Source organism: Zootoca vivipara, chromosome 16 (assembly GCF_965207765.1).
Source record: "Zootoca vivipara chromosome 16, rZooViv2.hap1.1, whole genome shotgun sequence".
NCBI classification, from domain to species: Eukaryota; Metazoa; Chordata; class Lepidosauria; order Squamata; family Lacertidae; genus Zootoca; species Zootoca vivipara.
In genome coordinates, this window is record NC_142599.1 from 38,353,981 (window position 1) to 38,380,683 (window position 26,703).

The 26,703-nt window shown below is 46.3% G+C and overlaps 1 protein-coding gene across 4 annotated transcripts; it reads left to right on the plus strand.

The window, feature by feature from the left end:
* Positions 1 to 523: 523 nt before the first annotated feature.
* Positions 524 to 24,122, plus strand: TMOD4 (tropomodulin 4). Of its 4 annotated transcripts, none has more exons than XM_088659732.1 (11): positions 611 to 661; positions 4,823 to 5,710; positions 7,615 to 7,801; positions 10,121 to 10,277; positions 16,658 to 16,780; positions 19,431 to 19,520; positions 19,832 to 19,962; positions 21,210 to 21,317; positions 22,456 to 22,599; positions 22,963 to 23,107; positions 23,675 to 24,122. In XM_088659732.1, exons 3-11 carry the CDS (start codon positions 7,676 to 7,678, stop codon positions 23,695 to 23,697), a joined length of 1,047 nt encoding a protein of 348 aa, XP_088515858.1. In that variant the 5' UTR covers positions 611 to 661; positions 4,823 to 5,710; positions 7,615 to 7,675; the 3' UTR covers positions 23,698 to 24,122. The 4 variants fall into 4 exon arrangements, with proteins under 4 accessions (XP_034954495.1, XP_034954497.1, XP_088515858.1 ...); XM_088659731.1 differs by having other exon boundaries at positions 5,552 to 5,710; XM_035098604.3 differs by lacking the exon at positions 4,823 to 5,710 and having other exon boundaries at positions 524 to 661.
* Positions 24,123 to 26,703: the final 2,581 nt, after the last annotated feature.

The following is a 26,703-nucleotide window of genomic DNA, read 5'->3' on the forward strand; positions in this document are numbered from 1 at the left end:
TTTAGGGGATGGGCTGGAACACCTGGGAATGTCCCTGGCCTGAAACCCTGGAGAGCCGCTGCCATTCAGTGCAGACACTACTGAATTTCAAAAATTAATATGAGGACCTTGAATGCAGCTAGGTAGTAGATGGCAGCTGGTGCAGATGTTTTAACAGCGGTGCCACATGCTGTCAGCTGGATTTGCCCATCGTGAGTCTGGCCTCCACATTCTGACCCAGCTGGAGCTTCTGAACCAGCTCCAATGGCAGCCCCACACAGAGCGCACTGCAGTAGTCCAGTCTCGTGGTTGCGCATGGGCTGCAGTGGAGGCCTGGCTAGGCTTGAAATGAAACAAAACAGAAGCGCCAGCAGCATCTTCCCAATTGAACTGGTCCTTCTGCTTGGCACTTCTCAGCTGTGGCCGCTGGAGGTCTTGACTCGGCCGCTCGGCAGGTCTGCGGAGTGATTGATAACGGAGTCTGTATATGTGATCTCTCACTCTTGCGCTCCTCACCCCGCCCGCCTGCCCGGCTGGAAAGCTAAAATAATAAAATGCTGATCTCACACAGTTCCTGGGCTTGCCGCTCTCTCGCTCTCTCCCCGTTTGCCCTGCCTGCTAGGTTCACACCGCTCGGGGTGGGGGAGAAAAAAGGCAGAGGCCGACACAGCCTGCCTGGGAGGTAAGTCTGGGTCCCTTTTCCCCCTTTATTCCTCCTTGGCTTCGTGGGAATTTAAGAGGCAGCAAGCGGGTGGCGAGAAAATTGTACGCCAAGCAAAGCCAGGGGAGGTTCCCTGTCGCCGGCTATGTTTGGGCTGAGTCCTTGTGGGGTGGAGAGTGTTGCCGAAGGATAAATGAACAGTTCTTCTATACACCCAGACACAAACAGGCCCAGTCGGCACATGCAACAGATAAAGCGATGGAATCCTGTCATGAGATCAGCGAGGACTGTACCGTTTTGCCATGTGCACAGGCAACGCCCCCAGCAAATGTCTGTGTGCTGTAAAATCAAAATGAATTTCTGTGAAAGTAGCTCACTAGGAGACCAGTTAGAAAGGATCAGAGCCTGCGGTGGGGTGTTCCCCCCCCCTTGCTGGGCTTGCCCTCAAACCTGAGGAGACTGTACCACAACAAAGCTGGGAGTTGGCAGAATGTCACTGAAATCCCTCAGAAAGGATTTTGGTTCACTTTCAAGGGGCTCCAGGCAGGGTCCTTTCAACTCGCCACCTGCAGCCTGAAGTGGCGCAACCTGCTCTGCAAGGACTCTACCACCTCCTGCTGCTGCAAAAGTGCAGAGCAGGCCCCACCCCATATCTGGTGGGAGGGGTGTGTGTGGGCATCACAAAACGCAGTTGTCTCTTGCTAACTGAAGATTTGGAAGAGAGGAGGGGGGCTTGCAAGGAAACAGATTTATGGCGTGAATGTGGAGGAGAGCTTAAGTAATGTTTTAAGCCTTGATAGCGAGATTAGAAACAGGTGGATACTCTAATCCAGACGAAGGAGGTATAGGTGGGTCAAAGGAGATCCCAAAGTGATTGAATTCAGACTCAAAAGTGGCAACAAATCCTCAAAACAGATTTGAGCCACCCTGGAACCTTCCGCAAGGCAAGCTGCATTTAAATAATTTTTGGAAATGTAGTTTGCAGGTGCTGAGACTTGCAGCTCGTCTCAGGGGCAAACTACAGTTCCCGGGATTCTTCGAGGAGGGGTGTGTGTGCTTTAATTGTATGCAGTCACTGTCTCTCAAATGGTTTGAAACCAGACAGCTATTACCCTTTTATGATGCCGTCGATGGAGGCAGCGTCAGGCAGAGTGATATAGCAAAAAAGAAAAGAAAAGCAAAAGGTAATTGTACAGATAGTGGCCCCACCCTGAGCATCTCACAGCCTTAAAGGTTCTGGAAGCAAAGAAGGGAGAGAGAGAGAGAGAGAGAGAGAGAGAGAGAGAGAGAGAGAGAGAGAGAGAGAGAGAGAGAGAGAGAGAGAGAGAGAGAGAGAGAGAGAGAGAGAGAGAGAGAGAGAGAGAGAGAGAGAGAGAGAGAGAGAGAGAGAGAGAGAGAGAGAGAGAGAGAGAGAGAGAGAGAGAGAGAGAGAGAGAGAGAGAGAGAGAGAGAGAGAGAGAGAGAGAGAGAGAGAGAGAGAGAGAGAGAGAGAGATCTGGGCAAAGGAGGGAGGGCTTTTGGCAAGCTCAGTTGTCTGCCTGGGAAATGCGGCCAAGGGCCAAGTTGTGGCTGCAGAAAAGGTGGGGATCACGCAGGAAAGACGCAGCTCAGGCATGGAGCATTTGCCTTGAAAGTAGAAGGTCCATGGTTCAATTTCCGACACCTTCAGTTAGGGCTGCCTAAAACTCTGGGGAGCTGCTGCCGGTCAGAACAAACAACACTAGGCTAGACAGACCCCAGTGGCCAGACTCAGATAAGGCAGCCTCCTTGGTTTCATTTCAAATTGGCCCTTTATTGAGAACTATGAGGACTAGAATCTTAAGGGAAGGGTTGCATCTGAGTGGCAGGGCACCTGCTTTGCCTGCAGAAGCTTCCAGGTTCAATTCCCAATAGCATCTCCAGGTAGGAGGGACAGTGGTGGTGTAATGGTTAAAGTGGCCAAACACCCAATGAACTTATGGATCTAGATAGACTGCCTCTGGACCTGGAGGTTCTATTAGGACATCAAAATAGCCTGGCTGTTAATTAACAGGGAGGACAATGGGGGCCCGTCTAGCCCAGCATCCTGTTTCCCCAGTGGCCAGTCAGATGCCCCAAATAGGAAGCCCGTAAGCAGGACCTGAGCACAACACCAGCAAGTCTCCCCACTTGTGAATCCCAGCTCCTGGTACTATTCACAGGCACTGAAGGTAGAGACTTTAGCGCCATGCTGAATGCAGAGATGGTGTGGCAGGTTTCCCGGAAGGCTCCAGGTCGCTGTGTCCTTGCTTCCTACTCAGAAGTCCAGCTAAGCCCCCTCCTCCCTGTTAATTAACCCTCACACAATGCTAGACCACCTGGCAGGGCAGATCTCCAGATCCAAGACGGGAGCAAGAGGGTGTCAAAAGAGAACTGGCTTCTCTCTCTCTCTCTCTCTCTCTCTCTCTCTGTGGGTGTGTGGGTGTGTGGGTGTGTTTGTGTTTGTGTTTGTTATGAACGTAAAATATTCCTTCCTTGGGTACGTTTTAGATTAGAGAAGGGGAAGATGAGGAGGAAAAGAAAAAACCCTAAAGGAGAATCCGGATAGAGATCTAGTAAATCACGATCAGTGTGGAGACAGGGGAAACCGAGAGTATGTCAGCTCAGTGAATCATAGAACTGTAGAGTTGGAAGGGGTCCCAAGGGTCATCCAGTCCAACCCCCTGAAATGCAGGAGCCACAACTAAAGAATTCCTGTCAAATGGCCATTCCAACTTCTGCTTGAAAACCTCCAAGGAAGGAGAGTCCACCACCTTCCAGCATTGCATAATACTAGAATATGGGGTGGCTGAGTGAAATTGATGTGCGGAACTCACCGCCACAAGATGTGGAGGTGATGGATGCTGGCTTAAAGCAGCTTTAAAAACAGGGTGAGACAAATTCAGAGGCCTATGGAGGGCTGTTAGTCCCGATGGCTGGAATGGGTCTTTCAGGTGCAGTCTGCCTCAGAAAGCATCAGATTCTGGAGTGCAAACAAAGGAAAAGGCTCTTTCCTTCCTGCTTTGTGCTGGTGGGCTGAGGGAAGAGGCTGGATTAGATGAACCAGCTTGGCCCATCTCACATTCTTATGTCTAAACCTGGCGTGTGGCAATGGGATGTTGGCTCAGGTGAATCTGGGAAAGATGGAGCAAATTCATATGTAGTTGGGCATTGAAAGCAATGAGCAAAACAGAACCCCCATGTCCAGGAGCAGTTTACCAGATGCAAGGAGTGGGAAGCAGCACGCTTGCCTGTCTTCAGTTTGCTCTGCTGTAGGGATTTCCCAGCGGCATTTGTTTGGCTCCCGTCAGAGACAAAACAGTCTTGATGGACATGTTCTCTGTGGCGCTGTCAGGATAAGACTTTAAGATAGATGTCTAGAGTACCACTCAGTGGGAGGAGATAAAAATTGTCTAGTGTGGCTTTAAAAGAGAAAGAAAAAAGGTAGTCTCCTTCATCTTTCTTCTGTCAATCAAAGGGAATATGACATGGCCAACATTTATTTATTTTTGGCAATACAAAGTACAGTAGTAGCTTAATCTCCTCCAAAATGGTGGCAGGAAATATGCAGATATCAAACCAATTGATTGACCAAGATAAGAATATGGGAATATGTTGTTTCTCTGCTATGGTTCCTCTGTCTGCCAGAGGCCTGTCAGGACATTCTTTTTACCGCATCCCTCTGACAGGTGGGGCGCTTCACCAGCTGAATCTCCACCTGCATGGCAACCGTTACAGCAGGTGTGGGGAAGATTTGGCGCTCCCCTCCAGGTGTTTCACCGAATGACAACTCCTATCAGCCCCAGTGCTCCCAAGGGCCAGGGAGGAGGAGGGGAGTTATAGCCCAAGAAGATTCCTGCTTTGCAGTGGTTGGGCTAGAGATGATCCTTAGGTATCCCTTCCATCTCTACCATTCTATGAACATCTGGGGGGGGGGCAAAGGTTCCCCACACCTGTTTCCAGAAATGGGATGCCGACGCCCACCTCCCCTTCTTTGCCTGTCACATCGCTTGCTGGAAACACAACTAACTTGCACAACAGGCAGAAATTCCGCTGGTAAAGCTTTCCCACAGTGGTTGAGTTTCTATCCGCTGCATGTTGTGAAAGTGCACAGGAAATGGAGAGTGGAAGTTTGACCCTAGTTTAAGACATCTTGGGGGAAACAAACCAACCTATTTCGTTTAGATCTTCCCAGAAGAGGGCTGGCTGAGTTATAGCTGCTCACACAGACCTCCTCCTCTTTTGCACAGAGGTTGAATTCTGAGAGCACACAAGAACTCTTTGATTCCAGGACTCCTGTTTCAGAAAGCTTCTTATCTTTTTGGGGAAAGTGAGGAGAGGAAGAGAGAAAAAGGACAATCAAAGAAGTAGGTTGGAAAACAGGAAGGCATTATTTGAAAGGTACAAGAAAAAGCAGGGAGTCCATCTGGTATAAGGGAGGACCTCAGCTCAGTGGTCAGAACACCTGCTTTGCATGTGGAAGCTCTCAGGTTTAATCCCTACCATCTACAGGTAGGGCTGGGAGAGAAAGTTGCTTGGCATCCTAGAGAGTCACTGCCAGTCAGTGTTGACAATACCAAGCTGGATGGACTGGGGATTCGGCTCAGGATAAAGCAACTTTCTAGGTTCTTAAAAAGATGAAGGAAACATAGAATCACAGAATTATAGTGTTGAAACTCCTGCAGTGCATGAATTCTGGCCACAGCTGTCCTTGGGTAGGCTCGAAGCACCAACCTTTTAGTTATCAGCCAGACACATTGACCCATTGCATCACTGGGTCCTTGAACTAGATTAAAAGGTTAAAAAGAGAATCACAGAATTAACACACACACACACACACACCCTAGCTCAAAAAAACATTTAAAAGGTACCATGTGTATCAGACTTCAGAGTGATTCCTTTGCATTCATTTAGTTCTGTACAACAGCCTTGTGTGGTGGGTTGGGTCCATTTTGTGATAGAGAAAGTGAGACCAGAAATGAAGGAGGGAGAGGAAGAGAGGAAGAGCCAGACTGAGAGCATTTCCCTGGAGCACTCCCCACCTGCCTTGTAAGAGAGTGATAAGCAGACAGAGTAAGTATGGGAATGGGACAGTTTGGAAACAGTTTTACTGCTCAATCTGATTTCTCCATCATTAGGTTTCAGAGCCTTCCTGCACCTGTCATTTATTCTGATATAGCAGGTTTGTAGCCTGGGGTGGCTCAGGATTTCTAGGAAACCAATTTTGAGACCTGCATTTAAAAATCAGCGTAGTTTTGAAAGGTTCATTTGACCCTCTTGATTCAAAATGGCGCCCAACGGTACCCAAACAGACAGAAACGTGCTGTTGATCTCAGGAACCACCACACAAAATTTGGTTATGATATCTTGAGAAGTGTCCAAATGCATAGCTAAGAGACACAGAGTGTGCGTGCACAGACATATGTGAATGATTTTACATATTTAAAAACATTGCATGGTGCAGCCCTCCAGAGAGGATACAACTTCAGACAGCACACAACAGGATGTTCTATCCCCACAAGCCCAAAATCCCAACCGCATTAAAGAATCAGCCTAGTCTTAGAATCGTAAAGGGTCCCCGTGGGTCATCTAGCCCAACCCTTTGCAATGTAGGAATCACAGCTAAAGAATTCCTGACAGATGACCCTCTATTCACAAACCTCCAAGGAAGAAGAGTCTACCACTTTCCAAGGAAGCCCATCCCACTGCTGAGCAGCTCTTACCCTCAGAAAGTTATTCCTTCTTGTTTTGTGTGGCACTTTTAACATAGGGCACAGGGGCACCCATTCCATCTTGTATTTGCAGTCTGGAGTGGTACAGTCCCTTGGGGGACTTATACCTTTAACCCAAGGAAGGGGAGCCTGTGGCCCTCCATATGATGATGGACTATAAGTGCCATCATCCCTGACCACTGGCTGTGCTGGTTGCTGGGAGTTGGGAGCAACACCTGGAAGACACCAGATTCCTCAGCATTGCTTTAAAACCCTCAGCCTTTGAGAACCAGGTCCTGACAATCAGCTAAATGGGGTGGCTTAAAACAGCTGTTTTGGGGGACTCATTCAACACCTCCCCCCCCCCCCGCCAATACACAAGCTTCTGGCAATTGGAGCGCTGCCCTTTAGGCAGGACAGAAAATTAAAGTACAGTGCGAAATACCAGTCATTTTCTTTTGGGTGAACGGCTAAGCTTGTTTGCTTGTTGAACACTCTGATGTGGCCATAAATGCCTGCATTGATCTATTCGTCTGGATCGTTCAATTAAGGCCATAGACTGAAATGTGACCTGATTTGAATTAAACAAGCACACACACACCAAATTTGGGTGCTGAGAGTTTCAAGAACAAGATATAAACTTACCAGGAGACCCTGCTCTTCAAAGAAACTCAAGCCACAAGCACCATGGTTGAATTAAGATTTGGGTTTAGCCTTGTTGGTGTGCCCCCCCCCCAAAGTCAGGAGGACTCAAACATGGAACATATTATGTTGAAACAGATCCAAGTGCCTCTGCTCCAGAAATATCTGGAAGAAACCAGATTGTAGAAGACAGTTATATATTTTAAAAAGACAGTTTGCAAGCCCCATTTCAAAAGAAGCATCCCTTCTGGTTTGAGAGTGAATGGAGAATGACGCATCTCAAAGTCACAGAAAGAATTCTCCCCTTGCTTTCTACTTTTCTCATAGGGAAGTGTAGGCTGATTCAATCAAGTAATTAAATAGTAATCAATTGACACTCATAGGGTTAAATAACTATGTTTTCTTTAATCAGGTGCCAGCCCCAATACTACCACTAATTTATAGCGGTAAGAGGTCCCAGGAACCAACTTAGCTGACCAGTCAGAAAAATCAAGAGGCAAGGAGTTCCATTGGTTCCCCCCCCAACAGTGTCCCATGTTGCCCTGTGCCTGATTTTACACTGGATCTTTTAGAGCTGCCTCCTAGTTACTCACGGGGACTTCTTTCTATCCCCCCTAAATCCAGCTTCATCCTCCTCATTCTACATCACAGGAGAGACACCACCTTTGCATAAACTGCAGCAACCATGACGACTTCATACCAGAAAGAGCTGGAGAAATATCGAGACATTGATGAAGATAAGATCTTGAATGAACTATCTGCGGAGGAGCTGGCTCAACTTGACGTAGAGCTTCAGGAAATGGACCCTGAAGTGAGATTGAGGGGGGTGACGATTTGGGGTAGAAGGTGGGATTCTTGAAGATTATAGATTTAATTTTAGGTTTTTGAGGGCAACGGAAATATGATGCCTAGACATTTTAGGGATGGGGGAGAAATTCAGTCTCATTCACAATTAAAAGACAAACTCACTGTACTTAATTTGCACTTTTTGCAAATATTGTTTAAAATTTCACTTCTCCTAATTTTGCAATGCAGTTCTCCAGCTAAGTAATGTAAGCAACGAAATGCATTTGACAAGGTAAAATGTTCCTCTAAATGTATACATTAGGGAAACCGACGTACAAAAATGCATTATGTTACAGAAATTTGTTCACAAAAGTGTGTAAAAAGGTAAAGGGACCCCTGACCATTAGATCCAGTCATGACCGACTCTGGGGTTGCGGCGTTCATCTCGCGTTATTGGCCGAGGGAGCCGGCATACAGCTTCCAGGTCATGTGGCCAGCATGACAAAGCCGCTTCTGGCGAACCAGAGCAGTGCACGGAAACGCCGTTTACCTTCCCACTGTAGCAGTACCTATTTATCTACTTGCACTTTGACGTGGTTTCGAACTGCTAGGTTGGCAGGAGCTGGGACTGAGCAACAGGTGCTCACCCCGTCGCAGGGATTCGAACCACCGACCTTCTGATCAGCAAGCCTTAGACTCTGTGGTTAAACCCACAGCGCCACCTGCGTCCCTTCACAAAAGTGTGTACCCAATGCAAAAATGCTTTAAAATGTGTAGGCTGAAATAAATTCACACTAAAATGTTGGTGAATTTTTGCAAGGGGTTTAAAAGAAATTTTAAGCTAATACGGAGAACTGAACTTAAGATTCATAAAATGAAAGCAACCAAAACCAGCAGATTCACCTATCCAGATGGTTTTTGAAGCAAACTCTCTGGTGCCGAATCAAAACATTAATAGCTACCTTCTTCTTTTATAATTTTTATTAACGAATTTCTTGGGTTAAAATTCACAGCCCTCTTGAATGTGAAGATGTTGGAACTTAATTTTCCTTAGGGGCAACAAGTGAGACTGCAACAAATGTATGGTATTAAAAACAGCTTATAAAAATGTGTTTGTTATGAGAAATTCGCACAAAATTCTGATGAATTTTCATGAGGATTTTTTTAAATTATAAATTGCTGCAAAATCTGGATAACTGAATCTAAGATTGGGGGGGGGGATGTGAAACTGAAAGGACCAAAATTGACAGATCCTGCCATCCCTTTCCAGGGCACTCCATTCCTCACATCCTCCACTTTCCACTTTTGTGCTCTGACATCAGAGGCAATGTGCGGCCACTGTACATGCCCAACTCTCTGGACTGTTTTCAGGAGGGGGATTCCTTCAGGCCCCCCCCCCCTAAAGAGAGATACATAGCATTTCTTCAAATTTTGAAGCTCTCCCAAGCCTGCTGATCCCTGTGCATGGATGATAAAGATCAACCCTCAGAGAATGAGTTTGCTTAAAGTTTCATCTTTTAAGTCTTGGTGATAACTTTTATTTTTATTATAGCATTTTTAAAAGGTCCTCAAATGCACCCATTTTAAATATGCAATTGTGAAGTATCTTGCAAAAGATTAGCCATGCTGATTTTTTGGGGAGGCTTCTTCTTCCCCATCTCTCTGCCCTGCCATTGAGCCTATAACTCTAACATTGAAGGGGTAAGGTAGCAGGTAGGGTTGCCAGACCTGTGCCTTTAATTGCCCTGCTCTCCTTTGAGTCTGGAAACCTTAAAGAGAAACCAGCAGACCCTAGTTGCAGGATGGAATCAAGTTTAGGAGAATACTAATTTGGATTATTTTTGCAATGTACATTCAGCTTAGGAACATTTGCTTGGGAATCAAGAGGGGATGGGTATCGAGACTGAATAGTATCAATTATCATTGTCATAATCTACGTTCAGATTAGGAAATAGTCTCACATCTAGGCAGTAGGTGTGGAAGGAACTTTAGGTTGCTATTTTCCCGGGAATTGTTTCTGCCCCCCCTACAAATCCCCCCCTCACAACCCCAAGGGCAAGTTTTGTGGTGATGAACAAGAGCACAGAAAGTTTAAAAGTAGTAGCCGTGTCAAGTCACTCCCCAGTAGCACACAAGCAATTTTCCCTTGCCAGCAGGCACATTCGACAGATGATGCCTAACAGGGAAATATAATAAAGCCTGAAGTTTCACCTGTTGAGTTAATTTTGATGGCCTGGTTGAAAGCCCTTGTTCTGATACAGCCAGAAGCCCTATCTTACGGTACTGGGCGATACATTGCCACTGTTGTATAACTCACTCACCCCCATTCTGCTCTGCCTCATAGAACGTGATGCTCCCGGCGGGTTTCCGGCAACGAGACCAGACGAAGAAGAGCCCGACAGGTCCATTGGATCGGGATGCCCTCATGCAGCACCTGGAGAAGCAGGCAATGGAAGCAAAGGAGCGGGAAGACCTGGTGCCCTTCACAGGAGAGAAAAAAGGTATTTGTCTAATTTCCAAGCTGGATGCTGTGATTCCAAGGCTGGGTGGATGGACTGCTAAGCTTTCCAGCTATCTTCTGGGGCTGTCCCGTCTGCAGCAGCAGGATGTGCAACTGTGATGCACCAAGTGCCACCTACAGATTTTTGCAGATTGAGCTGTTCTTGAAAGCAGAGGAGCAGCCCATTTAAACAAAAAAACACATGGTCAGCTGGTAACCGTAAAAGTCAGTCAGTCAGTCAGTTAGTTAGTTAGTTTGTTATTGCATTATATCCTCCAAGCAGCCCAAGGTGGTATATATGGTTCTCCCCCATTTTATTCCCACAACAACCCTGTGAGGTAGGTTAGGCTGAGAAGCAGTGATATCCAGTGAACCTCATGGCTGAGTTTTGAACCCTGATCTCATAATCTGACACTCTAACCATTACTACCATAATGGTTACTATTGAGTTACTACTGAGCTACTGGGGCTGCATGAGATTATACCCTCTGTGATTCGTGATTCGCATGGAGCATCTGGATTGGCCAGGTCTGATTTAAATAGCAGAAGCCTGGACATCTGCCTTTGGACAAATAAATTTTATTTTCCGCCTGCTGTGTTTCAGGCCCCGGAGTACCCTCATTCTCTAGCATTTCTCTTGTTACAAAGACGTAGAAATTCATTCTATTCAAATGTCACATCAAACTGTGGCCAGCAGCAGCTAGGCATGACACTAATTTGAGAAAGCATGGTTTGCCATAAGCCCCAGAATCCATGGTTTGTATGTTTCCAGGCCAGGCTTGTCCTATGCATCACCATAGTTTGCGTCTGGCGCCAGAAACCATGGTTTGACAAGTCTGCAAACCATGGGCCTGTACTATGCTTGGCTGTGACATTTGAATGGGCAAACCATGTTTTGCAATAATCTGGTGAGCAAGGCTGAGAAACCATGGTTTGTGTGCTGTATGATTCAATGGGATGTTCAAATTGACAGAGCAGAATGACTACTAGATCCCTGTCTCCAGAAGCCACTGCACCATCAAAATGAGAGTAAATGTATCAGCCTGAGCTCTGATGTGTTGGGAAACAAAAGCAGGCAAGCAGCTGTTAACCTTGGTTTGCTTGTGCTTTGATTATAAACTGTGGTTAGCGCAAACCATGCTTGGGGTGCCATCTCTGAACTGTTCTGGTCTCGAAAGCTTGCACACTCCTTTGTGACACTTTGATTGGCCTAAGAAAGCAATTGCCTGATATGGATTTTGGAATTTGCCATTTGCAATATCCTTTTTAAAAAACCCTGGGTTCTAGCATCAGTTTTATTGGTGGTTCCAAATCCATGGCTGCCATTTTGATTGGGGCCAAGAGGTGCTGGAGGCATGTGCAGAGAGACAATAACGCACACCCCATAGGTCTCCGAGACCAGCTCTGTCCCAGCTTGGCGCTGGGCAAAAGCTACTCCTGAGTGTTGCCAGAATCCTACTGTGCGTGCTGTCCCAGAATTGAGATGGGATTGAGAGGAAAAGTTATATTTAGCTCGGCCGGGAGCACGCTGAGGATTCAAAATAGCCCGGTGTGTAGCTCAGATGTCCTGACCCACAAAAGGTTCCTAAGTACTCCTGGTAAAGGCTCGTGGCATCTCTTCAAACCATCCATCAACACACCTGGGAAAAAATTTGTAGCCCTCTTTCGTGCATGTCGGCTCCAAAGTGAATTGGGACTTCCTTCTGAGTAGACGATGGCGCACTTGCAGCTGCATGTTCTTCATCCTTGACCTTCAACTGCAGCTACTTGACCCCACAATGAAAGGCGTGAAAAGGAGGACATTAATTTTAAGAACTTGCCTTCATTCCGAGTTGCTTCCTTCATGTATGCTGAAAGCACTTTCAGGGCATCCTGCTGCCGTACATTAAGGGCGTTTGTCATATTCTTCTTTATGATGTTCTTCCATTTTCAGATTTTGCATGTGACCCTGAGAGCTGAGGTATTGCAAAGAGATTTCCCTGAGAGACCTTAGATCTGAGCTGTCCAGTGGCTTTGCTCAGATCAGGCAAAGGTGGTTGTCATTCACTCGCAGAGGTTCTCTCTGTGTGACACCAACCAGAGGAACCAAAGTTTTATAAACAGCTTGTGAGAGCATAAATTTGAGCTGTCCAGTGGTTCTGCTTGCCAAAAATTCTTTTTTAAAAGCCAAAGTACATATATCTCACATCTTATTTGGTAACATTTTAAAATATATTTCATTCCACCTTTGACCTCAAAACATGCAGAAACTTTATATTCTGCATCAGAAAACACATCCCTAAAATGACATTTTAGAAACTGATCACTGGTTAGCTGGTATTCAACTGAAGATAGGCAGAGGGCAAATGTTCCACCCCTATACTCCAGGCAGGCTCCTCTGCCTTTAAGAGCAGTACAACAGGCAGAAATCCAACCATCTAGCCACTGGTACATGGAGGCAGAGTGACAAGGAAATCTCTTTGCTTGTTGAATTCCTCCCTGTGGCATTTGTACTCAGCCCTTTCTCCAAGGGGCTCTATGTCGCCATGCAAAAACTCTGTGAGGCATGCCAATCTGAGAGACTGTAGCCAGCTTCTCCAGTGAACAACAAGACTGATCAGGGATTTAAATTCATGATCCATTTGGCCTTCAACTAGTACATCAGAACCCATTACAGCAGGAGTAATGTGTCTCCCACCCATTTCGAGTGCCCAATCCAGCTGTACGTTTAGCCTGAAGAGCTGTCACATGGGAGATGGAACAAGCTTGTTTTCTGCTGCTCTGGAGCAGAGGACCCGAACCAATGAATTCAAATGACAAGAAAGGAGATTCCGATTGAACATTAAGAAGAGCTTTCTGACAGTAAGAGCTGTTCGAGAGTGGAACGGACTTCCTCGGAAGGTGGTGGACTCTCCTTTGTTCTAGATTTTAAAACACAGGCCAGATGCCCCTCTGTCATGGATCCTTTAGCTGTGATTTGTGCATTGCAGGGAGTTGGACTAGATGACCCTTGGAGTCCCTTCCAACTTTACAGTTCTGTGATTCTAAATAGTTGTCATGGTGTGATGAATAATGTAGTGTTTGGAAGAAACTGAACCGCAAACAGCACCGATTATGACTAATGCAGTTTGGAATAGAAACTGTTGCCTTCTGACATCCCTTGCATGTCAAAAGCAGCAGCACTACCCTTTCCAGATATCTTGCAGCATAACCAATGGCGTTTGTGCTGAATCTTGCCGGTGCATTGGCCAATCCCGTAGAGAGGCAGCTGCAGTCAGATTCCGAGTGCCGGTGATAAGGAGCAACAGGTGGACTCTGCCAGCAGATTGGAAGATGGTTGGGGTGTGTGTGTGTGAAGGCATCTCAGGTTTACCCTATTCGCGCCTCCTCTCACTTTGTGGTTCCCACGCTAATTTACTTCTCTCCATGCTGGAACGAAGAAAATATCCTGGAGCCGGGACGTTTCTAAAGGGCAGCTTTGATTCTCCCTTTTCCCAGTCTCATTGGGGCCTTAAAAAAGATTTCCTGAAAGTTCACGGTGTCAAGAGCTTTTCCGAAAGGAAACCTTGTCCGTGTCTTCTTTCCTCCCTCTCTTATTTTGGTTCATGTTCTTAACATTAGAAAACCAACACAAAATAGAAAAGAAATGCAATTAGTAATTGTGATACATGTCTAACCTGAGCGTCAAGTCATCACACTGTCGTTTTGCTCCAATCTGAGGCATTGGCATCTCTCCCCACCCTTATTTAATTACTGCTGCTATTTTTATACTTGGAAAAACTGTTTTCACCATAATTACATTTCTCATATTCTTAATCCCTCCCCCACCCCCGTTCTCTTAATCTTGCAAAATAAATTAGTGCAATGCCGCTCGTAGTGGCTTGGTGTTTATATTCTAACAATTTAAACAGATGGCACCTCTTCTTCTGTTGCTACTTTTAGTACTGAGCAATTAAACATCTGGCTGTGATTAAGAAATCCCTTGCTTCCTCTCTGTAACTAAATCACCGTGTTTTGGGGGCATGGAGAAGGGTTAGATCTGGGCCACATGAAATGGAACTGTCTGGTGTGGCCGCTTTGGAATCCCAGCTACTTTAATGTTGGATTTAAAAAACAACAACCAGCCAGCAACAAAACAAACAGTGCAAGTTTCTAGACCTGATCGTGTCAGATAGTGTAGAGAGAACTGCTAGTGTGCCATGGGAAATAATAACTGGAATAATTTGAGGGCCCTGAATCCTCCACATTGAAATTCTGGATGAGTTACTGCTCTGGGCATCTGCTAAGAATCAGCAATCCTGCTGCCTCTCTGGGATGTTATAATTTAGTCACTCCCCTGTAAAGTGATGTAACAGAATCACTGTTCCAGTTTTTTTTTCAGCTGGGCAACCCACACTGAATGGGAACTCAGGCAGAAATGAAGGGTGGAAGAGAAATTCAGTTTGGCTCGCAGTTTAACATAGAATCATAGAATTGTAGACCTGGAAGGGACCGTGAGGGACATCTAGTCCAACCCCCTGCAATGCAGGTATCTGGACCTGACTAATTCACATACCCCAAAGAATAAGAATGCAGCTACCCTTTGAATACAAGAACGAGAACGCAGCTACCCTTTGAATAGTACACTTCTCCAAATTTTGCAATGCACTTCTCTAGCTATAAAGAACGTTAAGCAAAAAAAAAAAAAGTATATGTTAGGGGAAATGTGCATAAAAATTATTATCGTTATTATTACACACATCCTTGGGGAAAGTCTTTCCAGGCAAGAGAATAAAGGGGCCCCCTCCCTTTTTCCAGACTGGGAAAAAAAGTATCTTCAAATGTTGGACTCATTTGGAAAAACCTGCTACTGCTTAATCACAGAAGTCTCAAAGGGGTGCCTGTAAATAATAATAATAATAATAATAATAATAATAATAATAATAATACGTTTATTGTCAATGTACAACCTGGGTACAATGAAATTAACAGAGCCTCCCCCCCCCAAACACTCAATCTCATTGCACTCTGTGTGCTTGTCGCATAATACACCAACCCCGAAAGTCAGTTGCACTATATTATTTTCCGTTAAGCAGCCTAACAGCCCACAGATAGAAACTGTTTTTTAGCCTGTTGGTATGACTGATCATACTTCTATATCTCCTACCCGAGGGTAGAAGATTAAAGAGGAGCTGGCCAGGATGTGAATCATCCCTGAGAATTTTTCTCGCTCTCCTAAGGCATCGATCCCTTGCGATGTCATCTAGCGGGCTCAGGGGACAGCCCATGGTATCATGTGCTGTGTTCGCCACCCTCTGTAAAGACTTTCTGTCTGTGGCTGTCAAGCCAACGTACTACACTGTGATACAATATGAGAGGACATACTGTATGAGAAGGAGGTCATCAATTGTTGTTTAACATTGTTCTTTCACAAGACCCTGAGGAAATGAAGTCTCTGTTGGGCCTTCCTAACCACCTGAGTTATATTGTTTTTCCAAGTGAGGTCTTCACTAAGGTAAACTCCCAGGAATTTAAAGGAAGAGACTCTCTCCACACACACACACACACACCCCGATATACAACGGGGCTAGTTCCCCTCTTTTCCTCCGAAAGTCCAACACCATCTCCTTTGTCTTGCTAATATTTAGGTGCAAGTTATTCTCTAGGCACCATGTAGATACTTTTTGAACCTCTCCCCTGTACGCTGATTCATCTCCACCTGTGATTAGACCCATTATGGTAGTATCATCTGCAAACTTAATAATTGCAGTAGATGGATCAGATGAAATGCAGTCATATGTATACAGCGAGTACAGGTCTCATCTCTGTGGGGTGCCAGTGCTGAGGTAGATGTAAGAAGCCCAATCCTCACTGTGTCTGATCCTTCAGAAAGTCTTTAATCCAGTCACAGATGGATACATACAACAAACAAAGTCAATTAATGTTAATGTAATAAAAACAGAATGTTTCCTTAAAATACTTACTGAAATAGAAAGGTATTTGTCAAGGTGCTGAAGTTCAGTAGGAAGGGGTTTGCCTAATCTCAGCCTGCAGGGAGTCCAACAGGAAGGAGGCCACCATACTAAATACATGGCTCCTGAGGGATTTGAATTGTGGATTCGAGCCATGGGGTGGAGGGCACTAACAGTGACTCACCCCAAAATCTCAGAAATCAAGCAGGGATATAAGGGAATCAGACAGTCCTTGAGGTATCTAGAACCCAAGTTGTTTAAGGGCCTTGCTAATTAATTACAAAAACCTTGAGCTCGGCTTGGGGCCATTTCACCAAATCTGACTGTATTTCAGAACAGGGAAAGTTTTGGAGAATCTAGGGGGGGAATTGCTTGAATGAACTGCATCGTATGACCTTTTGCTGTGCCACTTTTAATTTAGTTCATTTCCCCCACTAACCCCAAACACCAGGAAAACCCTTTATTCCGAAGAACCCCAAGAGGGAAATCCCCAAAGAAGAGCAGATCACACTGGAACCAGAACTGGAAGAAGCTTTAGCAAATGCCACCGATGCGGAGATGTGCGACATTGCAGGTAAAAAGCGTATTTCCAGCCGGAGGGTGGTGGGCAGAGAGCTGCTCCATGTTGGGGGCACAGACAACAGTATCAGATCCCAGTGGAAGTTTGCTCCAAATAGGGGGAAAGGAATCTCATCTTCTCAGAAACCTCTTGGCATTTATTATCAAATTGTCAATGAAGGGCGGTTAATAAATACTTACCATCTGCTCAAAAAGAAGCGCAGAAGTACAAATGCACCCAGTACACTGTCCAGTTAGGTCCTTGGGGTTGTAGCCAATGTTGGAGTAGACCCACTGGCATTAATGAATGTGACTCACTTAGGCCTGTTATTTCCAACAGGTCTATTCCATGTAGTACTTAGCTGGCTACAACCCTCAGCTTGGGGCTGTGCATGGATTTCCTTTTAACCCCTTCTCAAGCCACTGACTTACGGTAGATATCTGGAGCAGTCCGCTGCTCTGTGTCCGCCGCTCTGTGTCCGCTGCTCTGTGCCATGCCCCCGGGACGCAAACCAGCCCTGTCCCGCCTGCTCTCTGCCCCCCCCCCCCCGTGCCAGAGCATGAAGCTCCACCACTGCTTACAACCTTGGGAGTAAAGCTGCTCCTAGCATAAGGCACAAGGCCTCTAGCCTGGCTAGTTAGCTGAGCTTATAGGTCTCTATGTGCATCACCCTACCTTAAAACTTCTGGGTAGGCTTGTCTAAACCAGAATGTTTTTAGCCAGAATGAACGCTTCTTGCATTGTCCATTTTCATGCAGCACATAGCTAAATGGTAGAACTCCCTCCCACAGGGGGCAGTGATGGCCACCAACCTAGATGGCTTTAAAAGAGGATTAGAGGAATCCCTGGAGGAGGAGGAGACTCATAGCTGTCAACCCTCCCTTTTTTTGCTGGAAATTCCCTTATTCCAGTGCCGTTTCCCGCTGCTATCCTGGATTGTTAGATATACCGTAGACTGTCCCTGGGACAGGTGAGGCTGCTGATCCTTTATTTTCAAATCCAAAAGTTGACAGCTATGAGGAGACTATCAGTGGCTACTAGCCATGATGGCTATGTTCTACCTCCTCAGTTGGAGGCAGCAATGCTTCTGAATACAGTACCAGTTGCTGGAAACCTTAGGAGGAAAGAAGGCTCTTGTGCTCAGATCCTGCTTGTGGGCATGTGTTTGTGAGAACAAGATGGGTTCTCTTTGGCCTGATCTGGCAGGCTCTTCTTAATGCAAAAGAAATACAAATACAAAGTAATGCAAAGGAAATACAACGTCTGTGCAGAAGAAAGACAGTCAGTTGCACATCATTAGTGGATGGAAAGCAATGACAACAGCAAACACTAACCCTATTTGCTGGATTGATTTCCGTTATGGACATGGGATGAATAAGTGGACATCGTAAACTCCTGCTCCCATTTTTATATCGATTGGAATTTCTCTGACATCCCCATTTCTAGAATAGGACTCTGTTGCAGGCAATTGTAACAACCTGCAGGACAATTGTAACAACCTGTATTGCATAAAAAGCAGATGGGTCTCCCATGCTGGCCGGTGACCACCAGACGGGAAAGTCCCTTGATGTCACCTCCTTGTCAAAGCCTCACGTATTTTTATTGCCCCCATGGCTCCCTGTCAGGCGTAAGCCGATAGGTCGAGAGCACCCGAAGTGTCCGATTTTAGCCTCTGCGTGGCGCTAAGCCAGCCCTACTCTCTGCTTGCTGCTGAGCTTTGGGAATCGGAGCTGGACGCGGCATGGATGGACCGGAGCAGAAATGTCCCCACCAGCTATGCTGCTATCCTGACAAAGCAGGTCGCTCCTGTCCCTGTAAATAATGGATTTCCACAAAGGATTTTTGAAATGCCGGTGCCTACAGAAAAAGGGAAATGCATGGAGAAACCTCCTTCTTCCAGGCACAGGGCCGGCAGCACAGGTTGGGCTGCTCAGGCACCTGCTGGGGTCCCAAACCAAGGCAGCGGGTCCCACTGACAAGGGCCCCCTCTGGCTGCTGTCTCCTCTCCACTGTTACAACCTGCTCAAGTATGTAAACAGTAGTGGCAAGAAGGAGGCGGAGTCACTCACTGGCAAGCAAGCCGGTGGCAGCAACATTGAGGCAAAGGAGCAGGAACAGATGGCAGTGATGGCAGTGGGTGGGTGGACTCACTGAGGGAGGGGAGCCCACAGGATACATCTTGTCCAAGGCCCCCTGCAAATCTGGAACTGTCAGTGCCCTGACAGACTAGCTTAAAAAAAAAAGGTGCATAGGGAGCGTTTCTGCATTTACAACCACAGACTGGTGTTTTTAACTATCTGATTATTTATGGATTTTGTCATACTCTCATTTTGAAAGGTGCCATTTATGTGCCACTCTCTATCCTATCCACTGCTTCATGTGGTTGTCTGGATAACAACAAGCCCACATGTAGAATACTAGTGTGTCAAGGATTCTAGCTAAACTATCCCCACGACATGCTACACTTCTATGTGCGGGGAATTTAAAGTGCATTGATACAGGGAGAGCTAGGCCTAGTGATCAGAAGAGGGGCAGGCCTCAGTGCTCTGTACAGTCACTTGCACATGGTTGGCAAACCAAAATAAATTATCAGAATATAGTGGTGTGTTCTTTTTTTTAAAAAAAAAATACAAACCTGGCTATTTCCTTCTCTGCTTCCTTGCAGCTATCCTGGGCATGTACACCCTCATGAGCAACAAGCAGTATTATGATGCCATCTGCAGCGGCAATATCACAAACACGGAAGGCATAAACAGTGAGTGATTCCTTGGTCTGCATCTTACAGAGGGTGGCAAATGACCAAGAAGTTAGGAGAGACTGTTGCCCAGGAAACCAGAAGCAACTGTCAAACTCAAGTGGACTTGCTTGGGGGCTAGGGTCCCAATCCTAGGAAGACTAAGCAAAACACTCATCAATGAGAACAGGCTTCAAGAGAAGGGGCGTGGCCTGGGAAGGGTCTTGAGAGCTGGAAAGGGAAGACTGGAGAGCCACATTTGCCCCTTGGTTCTGATGTTCTGCCCTCTGTTATTCAAGAAACACTTTCTCTTTATTTTATTTTTCTCTCAGGCGTAGTGCAGCCTGATAAGTACAAGCCTGTCCCAGATGAGCCTCCAAACCCCACAAATGTGGAGGAGACCTTGACGAAAATCCAGAGCAACGACAAGGAACTTGAGGAAGTGAACCTTAATAACATTAAGGTCAGTGCTGAGTCCCAGGAGGACACACTTGGGTGCTTAAGCAGGCAACAGATGGAACAGCCCCTGTTTTGGAGTCCATCGCTTGTCAGAAGAGCAGATGCTGTGAAGACGTTGGCTCAAGCACATCTAGCTGATTTTTTTTAAAAAAGCATCTCTGGTGGCAGAAACAAGCACCTTGCTTGTTCCTTGCTTCCAGTCAAGCATGGAGGCTGCTTTATATGGAGTTGGATCCTTGGTCCATCTAGCTCAATATTGTCCACACTGACTGGCAGCAGCTCTGTTTCAGAGAGAGTTCCTTCCTGGCCCTACCTGGGGATTGAACCTGGGACCTTCTGCATGCAAAGCAGATGCTCTGCCACTTTCCTCTAAACGTGAGCTAAAGTTCCAGTCCTCATGGTTATGAACAATTAAAAGGATTGTCAGAGGATAGGGGTCTGACCAGTGTGAGAGTGGGCCGGTGCTTCAAAGATTAAGAAATGGATGTCCCAGATTTAGAGAAGCCATCCCGGTTTCTGATTTGATCCCAGAATGTCCCGCTTTTCTTTAGGACGTCCCTATTTTCATTGGAGAAATGTTGGAGGGTATGGAGTTATCCGACCCCCAAGCTGTCTGAAGACAATCCTGTATGGGGAAGATTTTTTTTAATGTTTCATATTTTATTATGTTTTAATATATGTTGGAAGTTTCCCAGAGTGGCTGGGGAAACCCATTCAGATGTGTGGGGTATAAATAATAAAATTATCATTAGAGAACGGGATTTCCCTATTTTCATCAGAGAAATGTTGCAGGGTATGAATGGTCAAATAATAAATATTAAATGTGCCTCAAGATGATTTACAAACTTGCCTTAAAAGCAGCTAAAAATATTTTTAAAAACAACACAAAACAACAGCTATGTCTCAAACTGTGATGCTGTCCCACAGAACCAGGACAGCCACAGTGAAAGCCCTGCTCTAAGCAACTGTGGAGCAGACTGCATATTTTAGGGATTTGAAGAAGAAACTCTCCTGCAGAATGCAGTGAGCTACGGCTCTTCCACACCACACTGTGAAAGTGTTGTTAGCATATTATAAATCATTTTTGTGCTACTACCAGTTAGGGAAAAAGTGTGCTTTCGGCTTTTGGACATGTGAGATTCAGGAGGAGACGGGTAACGTCATGTGGTCCCTCGCCCCCAAATGCAGGAACAGGTAAGGTTTGAAGCGAGATTTTGGGTGGTGCAGATGGGCCTCTCTTCATTCCAACAGGACATTCCCGTTCAGACGCTGATAGAAATCTGCGACTCCATGAAAAGAAACACTGTCATCAAGAAGCTCAGCCTGGTGGCAACCCGGAGTAATGACCCAGTGGCACACGTAAGCTTTGAGGTTGCTCCTCCTCTGAAAAATTGTTGCCCGTTAACAGGCGATCTGGAGCTTTGGCTAGGGTTGAACCCTAACAGGGAACTGGTGAGGGAGAACAGAATTGGAGAAGGATGACTCCCCGTGATCGCTCATGGAACCTTCTAGACTAGAATAGCCCCAATTTAGGACAACTTATGTAGGGTTTGTAGTTAACCAAATACAGGGTGAATAGGACCAAAACAGAATCAGAAACAGAGCCCTGGTTTAGTCCTGCTTAAGCAGGGATAGGAGAGCCTGCAGCCCTCCAGATGATGCTAAACTACAACTTCCATCAGTCATGGCCAGCCTGGCCATTGTTCTGGCATTTATTTATTTATTTTATTCAATAAAATTTATATACCGCTTGATTGTAAAAACAAACAAACCCTCAAAACTGTTACGAAAAGAATGGAATAATCAAACGATCAGTTAAAGAAAGGTTGCAAGCAACTATTTAAAAACACTCAAAACAAATTAACATCAACAGTAAGCTAAAAAGAGGGTGGAAGCACATGTCAGTGTTCTACACATCCAGATAGTCTTATCTAAACAAAAAATATTTTTAGCAGGTACCGAAAAGACCACAACGAAGGCACTTACCTGATATCAGGAGGCAGTGAGTTCCAAAGGGATAGTGGAAACATCAGAATGTTGAGGCAGTTCAACATCACCCGAAGTTATTGTTGTCTTTTGTAGACCATGGATAGGGATTCTGGTGTCTTCCAGACATTGCTGGACTACAGCTCCCATCATCCTCTGTGACCGTTGTGGCTGCTGGAGCTGCTGGGAGTTGGAGACAGTGGCTGAAGACGATACAGTGGTACTTTGGTTCTTGAACGGCTTAATTGTCGAACAAATCAGCTCCTGAACGCCGCAAACCTGGAAGTACCTAAGTGTTCCAGTTTGCAAACGTTTTTCGGAAACCGAACGTCCAGTGCAGCTTCTGCTTCTCCTTGAGTGCAGGAAGCTCCTGCAGCCAATTGGAAGCCGTGCCTTGGTTTTCGAACGGTTTTGGGAGTCGAATGGACTCCCGGAACAGATTAAGTTTGAGAACCAAGGTACCACTGTACTTGCAAGCGTTCCTGAACGTTGCCTGTTTCTCTGCCCCTAGGCTGTGGCCGAGATGCTGAAGGAGAACAAGACCCTTCAGAGCCTCAACATTGAATCTAACTTCATCACCAGCGCTGGGATGATGGAAGTCATTAAAGCCATGAAGGAGAACTCCACATTGACTGAACTCAAGGTGGACAACCAGGTTAGCCGGCCTCCGTTTTGGGGTCAGAGCCCCTTGCACTCTCCCTCTGCTCTGCAGCCGGATCGGTGAGCAAAGGCAGCTGGTCTCTCTGCAGCGCCGATGGAAAAGCCCTGCTTGCCTTCTCTCTCTCTCTCCTGGAGATGAGCAGCCTTAGACTTGCTTTGCTTCAGCAAGGGGGCTACTTCGTGTTATCCTCAAACCATGCTCCAGTTACATGCATGAATTCACAAAGTTCAGCCCGCAAAATCCTCTTGTCTCCTCACAAACCCAATGCCATCTTTTTAAAATAAAAAACAGTAGTGAGGGGCCCCTCCTCGCTTCCTTCACACTTCTCATTTCTCTTTCTTCCTTCTCCTCACATAGCGCCAGCGACTGGGCGACTCGGTGGAGATGGAGATGGCCGCCATGTTGGAAAATTGCCCCTCCATTATCCGCTTTGGTTATCACTTCACGCAGCAAGGACCAAGGGCCAGAGCCTCCATCGCAATAACCAAGAACAACGAATTACGTAAGTGACGCTGGTCGGTGACCCCAGTGGCCTGTCCTAACTCTTGAATGGATAATTGAGTGGTCATTTTTAGTTGGGTGGACCTCATGGCTGGCTATCCTGTTCCCGATGTCACTGGGAAGCCCACAAGTAGGGCCAGAGGGCAACAGTGGTCTCCCCACCTGTGATTCCCAGTAACCTCTATTCAGAGGCATACTGCCTCCAGCAATGGGGGGAAGAACATGACTGTCATGGCTACTAGTCACCTTTGATAGCCGTACTGTCCTCAATGGATTTGTCTAATCTTAAAGCCATCCCCATCGGTAGGCATCGCTACCTCTTGCAGGAATGAGTTCCAAAGATTAACTATGCTCTGTGCAAAGAAGTCCTTCCCTTTGTCTGCTCCAACTTGTGCTGCATGCGGAAGTCCCAGCTTCAACTCCCAACGTATCCAACCCACTGTCCTAAACTCCAGACAGCTGCTGCCAGTCAGTGTAGACAATACTGAGCTAGATGGGACCCTAATGGCCTGACGGGATATATAAGGCAGCGTTCAGTGTCCTCACATTGCTCGTCTTTCCTTTGCAGGCCGCAAGCAGAAGAAAACATAATGGCCCACCCCCTGCGACCGAATCCAGAGTGCCCTTAAGCTTCCTCACGTGCCTCTAAACAGCCTTTTAAGCTCTGCCTGCCTCCCAGAGACAGAGTTTTGCCAACAGCAAGGATTTTTATTTTATTTCAAGAAGAGAATTTATCGGAGAGATTTGCCCTGCTGTTCCCCCCTCACCTTGGCGACCGACAACCCCCCCACCCCAATTTCTTGCAATCTCAGGTTCTTTCTTCCTCCGAATCCAGGCTCCCCGTCTTTTGATTACCTCTGTAAATAAGAGAGATTTCGGAGAGACGCCCGCCCTTCCCCCAAAGAACTGGCTTTGTTCTCCGCTAAGGACCAAAGGCAGTTGTAATCTTCCTATCTTTCCTAAACAAGCTACTATTATTAAATGATTCGGCACCATCTCGCTGATCGAAACCTGAATACATATGTTATCTCAATTTTCTTGGGTCAGCTTGCATTTGGAAATGCTTGGCCCCTTCTGTAATGGGCAGCCCCACGCCTGAGATGTGGCCTCTTCCCCAAAGCCTCTACCACCTTTCGGGAAGCCCAGCCAGATGGGTGGGGTATAAATAATGCAATTATTATTATTATATTATTTTGGTGCTGCTGGCAATGGTGACTGGCACCAGACCTAGCCTTCATTTTCCCTTATGGGTTCTGCACATGTGCCCCTAAGCACAGCATCAAAAATAATATTTTTTCTGATAATGAATGTGGCATTTGGGGTTTACACTAGCCCACAGGCCTGGTAGAAATCAATTTCATTCATTCTGGGTTGGAATGTTCTGGAAAATATGCCCCAGAATGTTCCGGGAAAGATGGGCAGGTGGGGAGATTCATCTCCTGACACACCAAGTTTGAGGGTGTCTAATTAAATCTAGGTCCTTTCTCCTGCTCTTCTACTACAAAAGGGAAATTTGAGATAAGTTTGAGGTAAATTTAGCAAAGAAAGAGCATAAAAAGAGGCAGGCCTGGAGATCTGCCAAAGCCGCCCTCACAAAAGTCGGTCAACAATGGCCTCGCACTCCTGTCAGCTAATATCTGCCATCAGATGCCACATGGGGGTGGGGAAACCAGGATCCCAGAGTCACTTCTCTGTCCTCCAAAATGTCATTTTGGCATGTTAAGAGGCTGGACAAAGAAGAAAGAGGTTTCCTTTTTCCCTTTTAAAAAATTGAACTATAGCAGAAACAGAACACCAAACAAGCCCCAGTGCCAACAGGATCAAATTCATTTTTTTCCTCAGTGGTGCCAGGTGTGTGCGTGAAAATATGGAAACTGAGGGCACCCATTTGGGCCTCAGGAGTCAACAAACACTCCTAAATTGGCAAAGAGAACCGCAGGCCAAAAGGATGACGGTTTTTATGGGCCCAAGGAGATATTAGTCAGGAAGCCATTTCAGAGTGCCTGAGGGCATCGTAAACAAATTTGTTTCCCTGCACTTGTTTGGCGTGACAGAGGTCTGCCAGGCAACAAGGCCTGCAGTCCGACGTCCTCACAGACTGCCTTGATGACGGCCGCCATCTTAGGTGGAAACTGGCGTTTGTAATTCCTTTAGCGCCACCAGGGCTAACTAAGTTCTGTCATAAAAAGTGACAGGAGAAAAGTAAATATAACTGCCCTCCGGCAGCATGATTTACCTCAGACGGGCAAGGCAAAGATGAGAATGAAAAATGAGGAAACAAGGGCTGTGGGGGAAATAGTATAGAAACTAGGACAGATGAGGAGGACCCTTCTGGAATATTCTGGTGGCCCTGGACCAGTATTATTGAATTGAATTAAGCTGCCCTGTCTCACCTCAGCTTGCTAAAGGAGGGAGATATGACTTGAGGGGAAGCTGTTTTATTACAAAATGGTGTTGTGAGTGGTGTTCAGAGAGATTGTTACCGGTATGTATTAAGTTTAATTGCAGTACTCATTCTGGCCACCGTGGCTGCAGCTTTTTGTCTCATACACCACACACGATTCTATCAAGCAAGTGTTTCTGAGCACAATTCAATGTGTTGGTGCTGACCTTTCAAGCCCTAAACAGCCTCAGTCCAGTATACCTGAAGGAGCGTCTCCACCCCCATCGTTCTGCCAGACACTGAGGTCCAGCGCTGAGGACCTTCCGGCGGTTCCCTCGCTATGAGAAGCCAAGTTACCGGGAACCAGGCAGAGGGCCTTCTTGGTAGTGGCACCCACCCTTTAGAAGGCATCTCAAGGCAGCCCTGTTTAGGGGAAGCTTTTAATGTTTGATGGATTTCTGTATTTTAATATTTTGTGGCTGGGGGAACCCGGCCAGATGGGCAGGGTATAAATAATAAATTATTATTATTATAAATCTCTGAACTGACAGTGGTAAGCAGCCTTCCTGAGAGCAGACAAATAGTTGCTGATTGTCTCCCCCTCGGCTTGGTTCTGGTGATGGAATGCATGGCGTGCAGCGATCCTTAATACCGTGGGTGCGTGGTGACCCTTGAGCTTCTGTCAGTGTGTCCCAAGGCGTGGGCTATGCAGCAATTGGTGCAATGAGAGTCCAAGCTGTTTCAAAAACTTCTGAGGAAAAGGGCTTTCTTCCAATTGTCTGATATGTCGACGAACGTGTTTGCCTCAATGTAGCAATCAAAACAGGCCATATAAGACTGCCAGGACTCAGTTGCTGGAGAATATGGAGGTAGAGGCAGTAGCAAAGCCATGGTTCTGTGGATGCCAACTGGATAGCGAAGGGATGAATGCTAGCCTCAGCAGTGATTCAGCTCTTAGGTATTCAGCCCAGTGATTTAGCTCTGGCTGTGGCTTGTTGCATCCATCCCATCCTCATCGCCAGTGTTGAGTTATGGGAAAGATGGATGAAGACACAGCTCTTAAAACAACCAGCTCTTTATTTCAGCTCTGAGTCCTGGACTGAACAGTAGCTTAGCCGACTGGCTTATATAGTACTCAGTAACTTGCAACAGTAACAAACTCCCCCTGGCTACCCAATCCATGAACAGCACTCTCAATCCTTCATTTGCATGAA